Source organism: Hylobates moloch, unplaced genomic scaffold (assembly GCF_009828535.3).
Source record: "Hylobates moloch isolate HMO894 unplaced genomic scaffold, HMol_V3 SCAFFOLD_5, whole genome shotgun sequence".
NCBI classification, from domain to species: domain Eukaryota; kingdom Metazoa; phylum Chordata; class Mammalia; order Primates; family Hylobatidae; genus Hylobates; species Hylobates moloch.
The window spans coordinates 24,327,502-24,342,273 of record NW_026652280.1 but is presented as its reverse complement, the minus strand read 5'-3'; the positions used below and the strand labels follow the sequence as shown (position 1 = coordinate 24,342,273).

General features: G+C 37.9%; 1 protein-coding gene across 27 annotated transcripts in view; it reads right to left on the bottom strand.

The window, feature by feature from the left end:
- TCF4 (transcription factor 4) overlaps positions 1 to 14,772 on the bottom strand; it is a 381,116-nt gene that overhangs the window by 23,864 nt on the left and 342,480 nt on the right. For all 27 annotated transcript variants that reach the window (XM_058438310.1, XM_032152230.2, XM_032152235.2 and 24 more), the window contains 4 exons: positions 14,170 to 14,237; positions 12,652 to 12,730; positions 10,025 to 10,101; positions 7,203 to 7,406 (listed from right to left, as the gene is read on the bottom strand). In XM_058438310.1, coding sequence (XP_058294293.1) covers positions 7,203 to 7,406; positions 10,025 to 10,101; positions 12,652 to 12,730; positions 14,170 to 14,237 — 428 coding nt within the window. The remainder of the gene's footprint in view (positions 1 to 7,202; positions 7,407 to 10,024; positions 10,102 to 12,651; positions 12,731 to 14,169; positions 14,238 to 14,772) is intronic.

Sequence of the window (14,772 nt, the reverse complement as noted above, 5' to 3'; positions counted from 1 at the left end):
GATGGCAGAGTATGTGACTGAATGAGGGCTTCAGGGAAACCATTAAACAGGAATCAGACTGAGGCTACAATATAACATTCAATGGGGTTTCATGAAGTTTTGTACAGACACAACAAAAAGTACACAGTGAGACTGGGGAGATACGTGGCTTACGGATTTCAGCTGATTACAAATTGAATATATGTCAGCAGGACAATGAAAGCATCAAACACAGCAAAATAGGATATTGTTAGGTGGCCTTCATGAAGATACAAGGTACTGAATGGGGGAGGAGATAGATCCACCCTAGTCCACTTGATCCTTCCTTAAGCACTGTGTTCAGTTTGCGGTTCCACACACTAAAAGGTTCTTGTGGAGAAAACGGCATCCTTGCTTAACTAGGGAGAATGCACTGGGAAGCAATGGAGTTCATGACAGGGAGTCCAAACTTTTTTTCAGGTTAAATATTTGAAGATAGTGATGTTTCGTCTAGAGGAAAAAAACACTGAGTAGACTGTCTTCAAATAACTGAGTTTCTCAAGTGCTTGTTGGACTTGACTTGTGGGCAATTCTATTGGGCAGAAACATAAGGACTGTAGAAAAAAGCAAATTTGGGCTGGACCTAGGAAGAACTTTCAAATATTTGATGAAAATGGACTTTGTGGGCATTTGGAGCTAGTCACCCTTGAAGGAAGAAGGCTGATCAACGCTTGTTGACTGCTTGGCAGGGAATCTGTAGGGGGATTTCAGTAGAGATAATCTCTTAAATTCCCTGAGAGTCCATGGGAATAACTGCTTAGAAATGAAGTATGCACTCAAATAGACACAGAACTTTATGGAATCAAAACCTGCGAAAGCCCAAGAGGAGCAACTGATAAATTGATAAAGATCAAAACTTTCATTTGAGGTTGCTAATCTGCTCTCTGAAATACTTGATAGTTGTGGAGATTAGGAGAGATGACAGAACACTAGAGAAGGCAAATATCCTAGTTTAAAGAAAAACAAGATAGTAGCTATTAAAAGATGATGTTGACCACCAATAGCTTGGGTGAAATTCTGTAACAGGCTATTTAGAAAATAGTTTTCTATTTTATCAACTTTATCAACTGAAGATGCTGATACCTCTGTTGATCATATCTTTGTTGAAGAGGCCCACATAGAAACAGAATTTTCTGACTCCTGCTGCTCCCATGACTATGTACCAGTAACTGCCACATCACATCAATGCCCACTACCCTCTCTTTTTGCCAAATATTACTGGTAGAGCTAAATAGCAACTCATTGCAGGCAGCCTAGGGCCAACTACAGAGTTTTCTTGGATTTCATTAGTTAAGTCAGAGTAACAGAATGGTTTCTAATTTCTACCACTCAGTTTTGAAATGGTTATGGTATTAGGGTAAAGAGGAAGTCGGCTGAACAGTGTAGGATACAGCACAAGGAGTGCTGGTCTGCTTGCTGTTTTGTCTGGTTTCCTTTTTTTGTGTGTGTGGCAGGGTCTCTCTGTGTCACCCAGGCTGGAGTGCAGTGGCACAATCTTGCCTCACTGCAACCTGTGCCTCCAGAGTTCAAGCAATTCTCCTGCCTCAGCCTCCTCAGTAGCTGGGATTACAGGTATGCACCACCACGCCTGGCTACTTTTTGTATGGTAGAGACAGGGTTTCACCATGTTGGCCAGGCTGGTCTCGAACTCCTGACCTCGAGTGATCCACCTGGCTCGGCCTCCTAAATTGCTGGGATTACAGGCATGAGCCACCACGTCCAGCCTCTTTTGTCTAGTTTCTAATCCTACTAGTGAGTACCCATGGTTTGGTCACTTCCCCTTCCTAGGCCTCAGTCTTCAAAGAAGGGCAATGGGCTAAGTGATTTCCAAGGTACTTTCAGAATCTAAAATTCAGTGGTCTGAGCTCTTAACTATACAAGGAAAACTAATTGAAGTTGTTTGTCCTATGAAGCCCTAAGAGGTAAAAGTTCTCATGTATATAATATCAGTTAAATAAAAAGATACCACTTTGCCTAAGGAATGCTCTTTTGATAGACTGCATTTAATCCAAAGTAAAACTAAAATTGTTACTGAAAAGAGGAAAACTGGGCTAAGATCCACTTTTATTGGTGGTTTCTGAAATGGGTTCCACATCCCCCACCTGCAGGACTCTGGAGGGATGCTGTGGAGGACAGGTGTGTGGGGTGAGTTGCACATGACTCCCCCATCCCTAAGTGAACTGGAGATGACCACTCCTCTACTTAACAACCATGTGATCTTTCACTACTGGATAAGAGTCAGGCCCCTGGTCTTTTAGAGGGCATAGCAGACTGGCAGGGAGCAATCTGCTTAAGTACACATCTTTTCCTACTAGTCTGTGAATTCCTTGAGAGCACAGAACCTACACTTGGTAACCACGGATAAATGTTATTGAAATGAATAAATAGACTTTAAACACGAAGGATCTGAGAGCTACACTAATGCGATATATGAATAGTGGAGGGGATTTTTAGCTCAATGATCCCATAGTTGCTGACTCTACCAACAAACAAACGGGAACACACAGAGTCACATAAAGACAAGTTTGATGTGGGTTTTGTTCTTAGTCAGTTAAAAAAGAGGTTAGGTCATTTGAAACGCTTCTTTTCGGGCCTCATCTGTGGATCTGAATACTGAATGAACAACAGACAGAATTCTATCTGGAAAATTGCCCTTTCCATAATTTGTAAGAAATCTAATCATTTAATATCAGGATTAATCATGGAGGTCTCTGAGGCAGAGAGGGAATCATAGTTGGTAAGAGTTTCTAACTAGGGTAGTGAAGACCTGGCTATTTCCTTATTCTCCCACAGTCAGAGATTTCTGCTTTAATTTTGGAAGAAAAGTGGGTGGTTATAGTAAGAAAAATAACTTGATAACTTAAAATTTGCTACCTCAAGGACCCTGGTAGGGAGAGTTCACACCTCTTAGGCACTCAGCGCAAACATGTTGGTTTAAGAATAAGTGCATAGATAATGTGGGTTTTAATCCAAGCATGCCACCACTTTGGAGGGAAAGTTCTCTGTCTGTACATTTGGGAAGAGAGCTGCTCTGGGAACCCAGCCATGGAATACCTGGAAACTTCTTTTGCCAACCAACACTTATCAAGGTTTGAAAATCACAAGCTCCTAGCATTTAAAATAAGTTCTGAAAAGGTGTTCTCACAGATAATCTCTGGAGAGTATGCCTGGTAGTAAAAAAGAGCATTGAATTTGGAGTTGATGTGCTTGAGTTTAAATCCAGCTGCATGACTTGAGACTAACTGCTCAAACTTCTAAAGCTCACTTTACCGACACCTGAAATGACCACTATTATCATCCTCACTGGGCTGTTGTGAAGACTGCCTAAGACAACACATGTGGAGCGCCTAGCAGAGGGGCTGCCAACTCACACTCACAAAATGTTAAGTTTCCTAGTTTCTTTTCTCCCATTTCTATGGATGATCTATTTACAGGGGTCGGGGGGAAAGAGACAAAATATAATATGTGGGACTCGAGGAATTTACAGCAGTTGGTAAGGCAGAGTCGTATCTATAAAAGATGCACAAATATGCGGAGCTGAGTAAGATAAATACCTAGAAATGGTATGATTCATAGGGCTGTTAGAGAAAAAAATGGCTAGCACGGGTGGGGTAGCAAGGGAAGGCTTCCTGAAAGAAGAATGATTTGAGTCAGTGCTTTGAGAATGGGTGGGTATTAGGTGTACAGAGATAAGCAGATAGGGCTGGACAAGACAGAGAGATACAGAAGTACCGAAGGAGAACATACAGGGTGAATTCTGGTAATATGCCCAGCCTCGTCTTGCTGGAAGACTTGTTGCAGATTGGAAGAGCTCAACATAAGGCTTTCGGTAAATGGTAATAGGCTTCAAACGCTGAGCTAAGGAATTGGTCTTTATCTTGTAGAAAATGGAAAGGCAGGAAAGGTTTTTGAGCAGGAAATAAGCATAGCTCAATAATATCATCCAGAAAGCTTGCAAGTATACAAACATTCGCTCTTGTGTTATGAGCCATGCCGCTGTGAAAAAAAATCCCTTTCATTATACTAATACTTGGTAAATCACTGAAGACCTACTTCAGAACTCCAAGGAAAACATTTTATGAATCAAAAGCTAAGGACAATATGTTAGCAATTAAATGAGATAACATAACAGCCGAGGCAGAACCACAGTTTTCCCCACTACGATTTCAAGCTGCTGCAGAAAGAAATGCTTATATCACCTTCCAAGTTATCAAGCCATTTTGTTTTGATTTTTGGACGGCGGGGAGAAAGGAAACGAGAAGCGTACGGAGGTCGAGAGGATTCAAAGCTGTCTACTCTTTAATCAGAAGGAATTACTAAGGAGAGTTAGAAAGGTGATGTGCTCAAAACAAAACCCGGACTGGCATGAGTATCAAGTTACTGCAACTCGCTTCCGCCCAGAACAACAAACGAAGGTGTGTAGTTGGGAATGAGACTCTCACCAGTGCTCTCTGCTGAAGTTTCCGGTGCATACCTCCCACGGCTACTTTATTTACTGCAGCTGGCCAAAGTTTTATAGCCTGTTTCATGTATTAAAATTCAAATGTGGAAAACATTACCAGTATCCTCCTTGAATTTTTTTGTTGTTGGGGGGAAGGGAGATGAGTTTTTTTTTTTTGCCTTCCCCTTAAACTTCCTTTTTATTGTGGAATGTATCAAATGGTCAAAGGCTAACTTCAGACTGATTAAATTCAAAAACTATTTCCTTTGTTCTTATGTTTTTGTTTTAAAATTCATACCAGTTTGCATGGGAAAGATATGCCAAACCAATCCTTTTCACACACATTAGTGTTTCAGGCTGAGGAGCTCAGATTCTGGGGACACGTTGAATGGTTTTCAAGAAGAAAGGAGAGAGACTGCAAAACCCCATTTGGTTCAAAGGGCAGCAAGGTGATGACATGCCATATCTTTGGAGTTACGCTATGATCTGCTTGGCTCTGTGGTTGTCCTTGATTGAATATTAAATGTCTTCAGAGGAGAAAACAGCAACTTATCCTTATCAGCAAAACTGGCGGCTTTATTGCGTGTGTGTGTGTGTGTGTGTGTGTGTGTGTATGTGTGTATATATCAAGATCAAATTAAAGGGGTTTCTATGTAATATTGGCTAATTATTTTCTTTTTTCTACCGTTCTATTCAATCGTCTCACTTTCGCTTCTACTGAGGTCAGTCCAACTTCTCATCTCCAAAAATAATTCTAGTCTTTTCCTCCCATCCCACCTCTGAATCTGACTCAAAAAGGAGTCAATTCAAAGGTCAAATAGTCCCAAAAAGCATTTATGTATAGTTTAATATTTAAAAGAACCACTTAACCTACATATGGTATTTAAGAAAAACTTTACATATTTATGGAAAAGACTGTCTCTGAAGCAATGCCTTGGGTGCATGTTACATCCGTTTAACATATGCAAAATGAACACAGCTACAGAAATAAAACTATTTTTCTCTTGATTGAGAGCAGATATACAGAAATGGTTATAAGTCACAGATCTGGCTTTTAATAAAGCCAGATTTCTTAATTAAAAGCAGTATTGTTTAAACATCGTAGTTAAAAAAAAAGAGCTGTACAAACGAAAATCTCATATTATATGCATCCCAAGTGTATTTAACACATTACCTGAGGCCAAGCTAAATTAAAATCTAGACTTTTCTTTTGTAAACTCTAAGCAACTGCCATGAACATATAAACAATTTTTATTCAATGATGAATTTTTAGGGCAGAGGTCAAGGAAAAGAAAAAAAGATTTCTCTTTGGCATTCAAAAATATCTTTCCACATTTTAGATGTGAGTTCATTGCTTCTATTTATAAACCAGTATTTTTGGTTTCAAATTGGTTGCAGATTTCAATACTACACCATTCAGAATGGTACTCTTAATCTTAGCCTTTTATTAAGAGAAACTGAAAGATGGACAGGAGAATACTACTGAGCAAGAACTTAAAAGAACCTCATAATAATTTGTATGTATTTTGCATTTCCTTTCAGGACCATGCTTAAATGAGAAATGCTACAGTGATAATGGAAAATATACCTTCATCCAAGCAACTTTTAGCAAGCCTGTAAGGGACAAAATAGGACACTAAGGTGCTTAGAGACAAGGTAGAGCTTTTGAGGATCAGAACTACAGAGAATCACTGGTCAAGTTACATTCTCTACCACTCTGGTCACCTCATTAATTGTCATCACTTAATATTCTATTAAGAAGAGTCTCTGAATCTTCATAATCATCCTCAAAAAGAATTATCTCCAAAATACTTTCAAAAGTAATAAGGAAAAAAATCACAATTGTAATATGGACAAATCTGCTTAAATATAATTCAAATAAAGACTTATTCTAAATAGGTAGTGGTAAAGCTACTCTATTAAATTACACAGTCACACACAATATATTTATACAAACAAATATACCATATATTTCTATCTCCCAGACTCAGAATTGACAGACACTATTTTGGCTTCTTTAGTTAAAAAAAAAAACAACACTAATATTTGAATTACTAGCAATGTCATATTATAATAAGAACTCAAATTGTACGCTTTGGCCAGGGTCACCAAAATTAATAATTTCAAACACCAACAATGACCCAGCAATTCACTCCTCAAGGAAAACATGTGTCTGCACAAAAACTTAAACATGAATATTTATAGAAGCATTATTCATCATAGCCAAAGAGTTGGAACAACCCAAATGTGTAACGTGGTATGTCCACACAGTGAAATACTATTTGACAATAAAAATGAATGAAGCTCTAATATGTGGCAAACTATAGAAAAACTGCAACAGTCATGCTATGTAAAAGAAGCCAGTCAAAAAAGACCACCACATGTTGTACGATTCCATATATTCAAAATACCCACAATAGGTAAATCTATAGACACAGGAAGTAGACAAGTGGTTGCCAAGGGCTGGAAGTGGAGGGATGGGGAATGACTGCTTAATGGGCAACAGGGATTCTTTTCTTTTTGCAGGGGGCAAAAATATTCAAAACCTAGACTATGGTGATGGTTGCACAACCTTGTGAATACACTAAAACACTTGAATTGTACACCTGAAATGGGCTCATTGTATGTTAAGTGAATTATATCTCAATAAAGCTGATTTTTTAAAAAACAGCCACAATAGTATCTATACCTGAAATTCTAACTCTATATGATAACTACAGAGTCTATAAATTTCATCACTTACCATGAGTGAATGTCTGTTGGCTGAAAGAAGGCCGGTTCCATACCCTGAGCCCAGACCACCCATGGCTCCATTATGAGAAGGTCCAATGATTCCATGCATGTCGCCATGACCACCAGGCATAGCTGTGGATGGGCCCACTGCATGGTTCCGGAGAACATGAATAGCATCATCCAGTCTTTCTAAACGATCTTCAATTCGGCTTTGCTGTTGGTTAATGATGTAAAATTTGATTTAGTTCAAAAGGGGTGCCTAAATTATATAAGTAAAATTTTAGTCGACAAAAAACACACTGCGTGTTTCTAAATACATGTTTCCAATAAAGTGTATTTCCTTAAAACAATAATACAAATAGTGCTGTTTCCAGAAAACTGGTAGAATGTGTTAATGTTAAAATTATAGTGTTATTTTTCATGAACAAACTAAATTCAATAATTATTCCAGGACATTATAACATACATGTGCTATATACGGTACTGCCTTTTGAAAGGTAATTTAAATTTATTTTAGAAGAGAAAAACATTCACTGAATTTAAGGAACTTTCTGGCAGGTATTAAGTTAAGCAGTTTTAAACAATTACCACTGGAAAGATGACCTATTTATAGTTTCTTAATTAAATTATTTTCCTGAAGGTATATTTCTTTGGTCTTCCCTGTGGTATATGACACAGTGCTAAGTACCAAATCAGAGACAGGGAAAAGCAAGTGGATAATAATTTCTTGTTGAGTTTTTACCAGTGTTTCTGGCTTCCTATCTGTCATCAAAACCAGTGGGTGTGTGGTGGTGTGTGTGTAAGGGCCTCAAAATGGTTACAGAAAAAAATTATATAAATTCTGTCAACTAAAGTAGTATAAGATTTTAAGGCTGAAGAATCACAAACACTTGAATCAATTGTTCACTGGGGGCATCTAACTGAGTTCAAAGCCCCAAGTACAGCATAGAATTCGCAACTTTAAACCATTAAAAACCAACCAACCTTTGTTCATCCTTGCCATTAGGATTCTAGTTTTTTACAACTAGACAATGCGTATAGTTTTTAGTGAAGAAAATGTATGTATTCATTTTAAAGGTATGTATTCATTTTAAAAACTGATCAATAATGATATCAAATACCACTCTCCAGTGTACACTTTAAAATATACCATCTCACTGATCCTTGTTTCACGTGTGTATGGGCAGGCAGGGAAGACATTATGATCCCTTCCATACAGACACGAAAATGAGGCTCAAAGACACAAAGTGAATTAATTATGTAGTGTCACACTGCTAGGAAATGGTAAAGTCAGAGTTGGAATCTAGGTCTTTTTATTTTAAATCTAGTGACTCTTTGCACTAGATTATGCTACAATTGAGTGATTTTGAATGGGTTGTGCAAACAAGTGTACCAGCTCTATTGCATGAGAAAAAATATTTCTAATTATTTTATACTGACAGGAAGAACGTGTGTCTATAATATAGTAGTCTATGGTACAGAACATTCTGATTTGGTGGGTTTGGGAGTTAAACTACCTCCCCTAGACTGCTAGCTTTGCTACGTATTTGGCCTTGGAAAAGTTACTAAACCTCTTGGAGTGTATGCTTTCTAATTTATAAACATGGGAATGATAATACATACTTACTTCTCAGTGTAAATATATGCAGGAAAAGAAATCATACATGTGCCTATCACAGTTTCTGGCTCACAGCTTCCCGGTAGAGAGAGCAGTTTCTGCTTGTAAATCTCTTCTTCAGTGTTCAGAATTCAAACAGAATGGAAGCTGTGGTCCATAACTATACACCCCGTCTTTACAGTTCTATAGTTGGACAAAGCCTGGTTTTGATGAATAGGTCCCAGAGAATAACTGATGAAGGTAAACACTAAAACAACTAATTATTTCAATGTGGTCCGCAGATTAATTGGGCTGGGTAGTGCATATATGTTTCACTGTCTGGTTTCCTTTATTGGATAAAATGCATAGCTGAATGATTCATACACTATAGCAGGGAAGAACACAACAAAGGAGGGAAATCCACCTTTGCTTTTCTTTTCAGATTTTCCTTAAGATCAAGCTGAAAGGGAAGAATATAAGACAACACTAAAGCAGATAGATAAATCTATGGCTTCTTCCATGTGTCATCTCAAGATATGAGGGAGAAAAGAAAACCTCAACCCCGAGGAACTAAAAGGATCCTCTCCCTCACTGCTATTCCTTCTCATTAAATTCATGTCTAGCCTAAATGCTGCACAACCAGCATTGTTTCATGCATATTTCTGGCCCCCAACATCATGAGGAGAGAAAGACTGAAGTGTCAGACACTGAATCATCATGTGAGTATTTATAATAATTAATTACATCCATGGAAATTTTCAGCAATTCCCTCCTGGAAGAGTAGGCATTTCTCTACCACGAAGGATACCACTGGGTTTCTACAAGAAGGAAATCTGTAAACCTGTTATTCTGGAAAGTAAAGCAGAGGTAGAGAGAACCAAATGTTCCAGGTATAGGACTTGGCTGGAGTTCCAGCACTCTGATAGCAAGAAAGTGATTTAATCATTGACAGGGATCTTTCCTAGAGATGGGGAGGAGGCCATTGCCCTTCCAGGATTTTATCTGATACTAGATATTTAGAGCCCTAGGGCTTCCATTACAGTAGGATCTGGGTTCCCACGTCCAAACAGGAGCAAGCATAGCCTAATGACTCTGGCTCCAGCAAACTTGTGTGCTTAATGCTGACCTAAAGTTACTAACAGGGAAAATCAAAATCTTGGGAGAGTAAAGGAGACTGAACAAGAAAGAACATGACCTGAAAATGGGTGAGACAGAGATTAGCAAATGAGACATACCAAAGAGTGTAAGGGTCCTTCATAATTAGGAGACGATGAGGCCTGTCCTCCATTTCTAGACCAAACAGCTGTGCCTGCTGATATTAAAATGGGAATTACAATCAGACCTAGACACATGTAAAAAGACGCTTGCCGATATTTTAAACAGTCCTTTTGGAAATGGCAATGGCAATGATGATTTTCATTTAAACAACAAGGTAAATACATGTAAACTTCCCATATAAGAATTTTGGGACAAGGAAAACATTTTAAATGTAAAATATGTAGACTTCACATAGACTCACAATTCCCCCAGGCTGGCTGTCTCCTAAAAGAGAACATTTAATTGATTCTGAATTTTGGTAAGAAGAGTTTCTGTGGAAGAAAAACTATCACTATGGAATCAAGGTACTTTTAAGGGTACAAAAATGGGATTTTGTTAGACCTTTATGCAAGGCTAGTTTATGTTAAACCAAAATTCTCGCACCAATGGAAAACAGCGTTGCCACTTGTTTTAAAGCAATCTTTAGAAAAAGATAAATCTTGAAAAACTTTTTAAGGGAATAAGATTAGTTATCAGTGATCCACTAAACCAGAAATTTAAAGTCAATATACAGCAACAACTAAAAGTTTCTTCTGACGAAAATAAATTTTTTATGATTCATTAAACTTGAAGGTAAAAAAAGATTGCTGTTAGAATACATATTACATGTCTAACCTACAAAATAAAAAAACACTTTAAATGTAAAATAATACACATTCAGTGTAGAAAACTTGGAAAATACATAATTCAAAAAAGGAAAAAATAATAGCTATGATCTCACTGAAATCTCATGCCCCGACACTGTTAGCACTTTTAAAATCCACTCTTCCTGTCTTTTCTGGGTGTGCATGTATATTTTTATGCTAAATAAAAATAGAATATTTTGTTCAATTACTTTTCTTGACAGAATTTGGACAGAGCCGTCGGTGTGAAAATAGCAATCTGTCCCCATATTTGCATCTTCATAAAAGTTCTTTCTTCCTAACATGTGGTCTTCCACGATGCATTACCAAGACCCAAAAAGTGGCATCTCTAGCCTTGTTTCTGTGCCTTTCACTGAGAGAATGATACTCAGGTCGAGGGAATTTGTGATGTTTCCTAGAATGACTGTGCATCCTAATTTTTCTTTCCCACCATTAATCTAGAAATGGATGGCAGAACTGTGAGCACCAGATTTTTGTCCAAGCTCTGCTATTACTACTGGTAATAAACTCAACAACTCAACTCCCTTTTTGGAACTCAGTATTCTTATCTGTAAAATCAGGGTATCAGACTACATTAGTTGTTCTCAAACATTATGATACCATAGAACATTTTTTTTCTAAATTAGAAAATGAATAAAATGAAAGCAACTTTGTTTGAAATGTGGAAATTGGAGTTCCACCTGCTCAGATTCCTCTATCCCTTGTTGTATCTCTTGTTGTCTCGAAAGGGGGTTACTGACAATTGAAATCATTTTTCAGAGTTTAAGAATCTGGTACAGAACCCGAGGAGTACAACAATACTGAACTCTACTTTCTATTTCCACCGGGGGAACGTTTGATTATCCTCTTAAAACCTCAATTGCTTCCCAGTTTCAACGTGGTCTTCTCTGGACATACAGAGCAGAATCCCACTGCCCTCTCTATTCTGTGATCTTCCCATACCACGGAGGCTTGGAAGAAGCTGATATTAAATCCCAGCTAAGCCATGGCCATCATTTCTGAAAGTTTTGTGGCAATATGAAACCTCCTGTCCTCGACCAAGGAGCCAGGTTTACACTGGGCCATGAGAGCTGCATGCAGGAAATAACAAACGCCAAGTAACTCCACTATAAATTACAGTAAGGTAAGGTTTCCGTCAGGTACAGATGTGATTTAGGTTTTGTTGTTGTTGTTTTGCTTTTTTTAATAAGCCACCTTTCTCCTTACCAAAGAGCAGAGACATGAATCAAGGAAGGCTTTCTGGAAGCATTTATTGGAAAGACAATGAGTCTCTTAAACGGACCCCTGGAAAGTGAAATCATTTACTGACATAATTCTACAAATTATAGTTATTCAATTTGAAGCCACAGGTCACACGAATGTGTTATACTTTGAAGTCAAATATCCCTTCTACTCCACACAATTATTTCACAATTTATTTACAAAATTATAGTTTTCTCTAAACATCCCAATGGCATGTACTTTAAAGAGGGAATTTGGAAAGCCTGAAATTCCTGCAGGAAATGATCCATTTAAATAGTCTATATTTGATGACTATATAGTCTATATTCATATTCATGACTATATTAACTGAGTTTTTTTCATCTGAGACGTTTTATTGGAATACATTATTCTGCTGTTGGGTGTCTTCTGCAGAGCTAAGAAAAGTGTAAGAAATACATTTTCCATATGCCTGTATATTTTAAAAAGATAATCTAATTTTTAAGAAAAGGTTTGGATGTAAACGACTATACTATTGTCTGGTAATTTGTCTCTCCCACCCTTTGTATTTGTCTGTTATAGGAATGCTAAGCTTTGGGATTTGGGGGGAAATGAGTTTCCACCTACAAAATCAGGAAGTACAAGGGGGGAATCTTTCTTATAAACTGTTATATGATGAAATGGGATTTGAAATACACTACCTGAGAGAGATGGAGGAGAGCCAACAGGAGTTGAAGGGTTTGATGAAAAGCTGTTGTTAGTGTGATCTGGAGAATAGATCTTAAAACAATAGGGAGGAAAAAAAAAACACCCTCATTCATTAAAATAATTCACATTTTTCTAAACTACAAAGTTGTCAGCGCAATTCATTTAAAACTTACAAGTTACAGAATACATGTAATAATCAACTACTGTACCAAAATTGTCAAATGAAGAACTTAACAATTATTTTAATTTTTCAAAACAAGAGTTACTGATGTGGTATGGGGTGGTGGGAAAGGAGCCAGGCTGGGGTCAGCAGACTTCAATCCAACTCTTCGTTCCTACTGGCTGTGTGGCTATGTGCAAGCCAAGCAGATACTTTGAACTTTCCTTTCCTCATCTACACAATGAGAGGTTGGACAGGATCATTCCTAAGATATTTTGCCACTCTTTTGCCAGATTTAGGCATTTGATTCCATAGCATCAGAAGGCCCAGATGAAATAAAAACTTTTACTTAGGCTGCAATGCTAATATAGTGCAAACTTTTTTAATGCTCCCAATGGTAAAAGCCAACTGAAGAGACAAAATCTTAGAGAAAGAAATCTCCACTTACATATATTTATTTATTTATTTGATGGAGTCTTGCTCTGTCACCCAAGTTGGAGTACAGTAGAATAATCTCAGCTCACTGCAACCTCTGCCTCCCAGGTTCAAGCAATTCTCCGGCCTCAGCCTCCGGAGTAGGTGGGGTTACAGGCATGTGCCACCCATGCCTAGTTAATTTTCGTGTTTTTAGTAGTGACAGGGTTTCACCATGTTGGCCAGGTTAGTCTTGAACTCCTGACCTCAAGTGATCCTCCCACCTCGGCCTCCCAAAGTGCTGAGATTACAGGTGTGAGCCACAGCACCCGGCCCTCTACTTACATTTCTAAATGACCATGTTTAGCTTTTGACTAAAATACCAGATATACTCTCTGAGACAATGAAGGCATGCCATTTTGTCATCAGGGAACATGCAAGAAATGTTCAATTTTAGCTTTCTGGCAGTAGGTGGGCAAAGCAGAGAAGCTGAATCCCCCAGGTGCCAATTATGTGACAATTCTTCATGGGCCTCAGTTACAGTCATTTTTTTTTTTTCAAATGCCTCTTTCAAAGTGTTTTAGAACTATTCCTTGCTAAGACAGTCTTAGCTGGTCAATGTGCACCCATATTACTTTAGAGAAAAATAAGACATCATTATAAAAAACCTATAAACCCAAAGGCCAGGAGAATATTCCCACATCCATAATTGGGTGCAGCTTAGTACCATTTTGAGGATGAGAGAAAGAGACTATCTATATACTGGAAGCTTCAGAGCCTTCTGAAATTTTCCAGTGACTGTTATGCAAGAAAGCTAGCATTTTCCAAAAATCAAAGCTATTTGCCATTCATTTTCTAAAATTCCAAATGTCCACTCCTGATTAAAGTTCACCCTTTACAATGGTACATATGGAGTCCAAAGTCAATATTTCCTCACCGAAGCAAGTGCTTTCCCCAGAGCATCTCCAGTCTGGGAGCTGCCGGCTGCCCCGCTTCCTCTATTTGCTGCAAAAACAAAAGGCAGAATATGAAAACCAGGCAGTGAGACGTCTAACAATTTTCTATTCCTGGTCCATTTACTCACAATTTAATTGCATTTTTAATGCTAATTACAACACATTAATCTTTAATTAGCATTAATTTGTTTGCTGAGGTAGATGTCAAATATATTCATGTTACTTTTTTACAGATAAAATATAAACCTGACACCTTGGTTTAAAGATAAAATGGTTTCCTTGCTATGACTTCCCCTTGCTGTTGATGAGCTGGTGAATGTAGCAAGCTATGTGACGGTCATTGCTGACAAGTATAGACTACTTTCAGGTCTCTGGAGTCCTCAGAGTCTGGCTTTTCTTTATATTATTTTATAGTAAATGCACAAATAACTTCCACCTGTTTTCAAATAAATAGAAATTTGATACATAGCAAAACGGGGTATTCATCTCACAGTCCTACAGTACACCAAACAAACAAACAAACAAAAATTTCCACAACAGGTCTGGCTAACAAGGAGAGAAAATATTTTTAATGTTTTAAATAA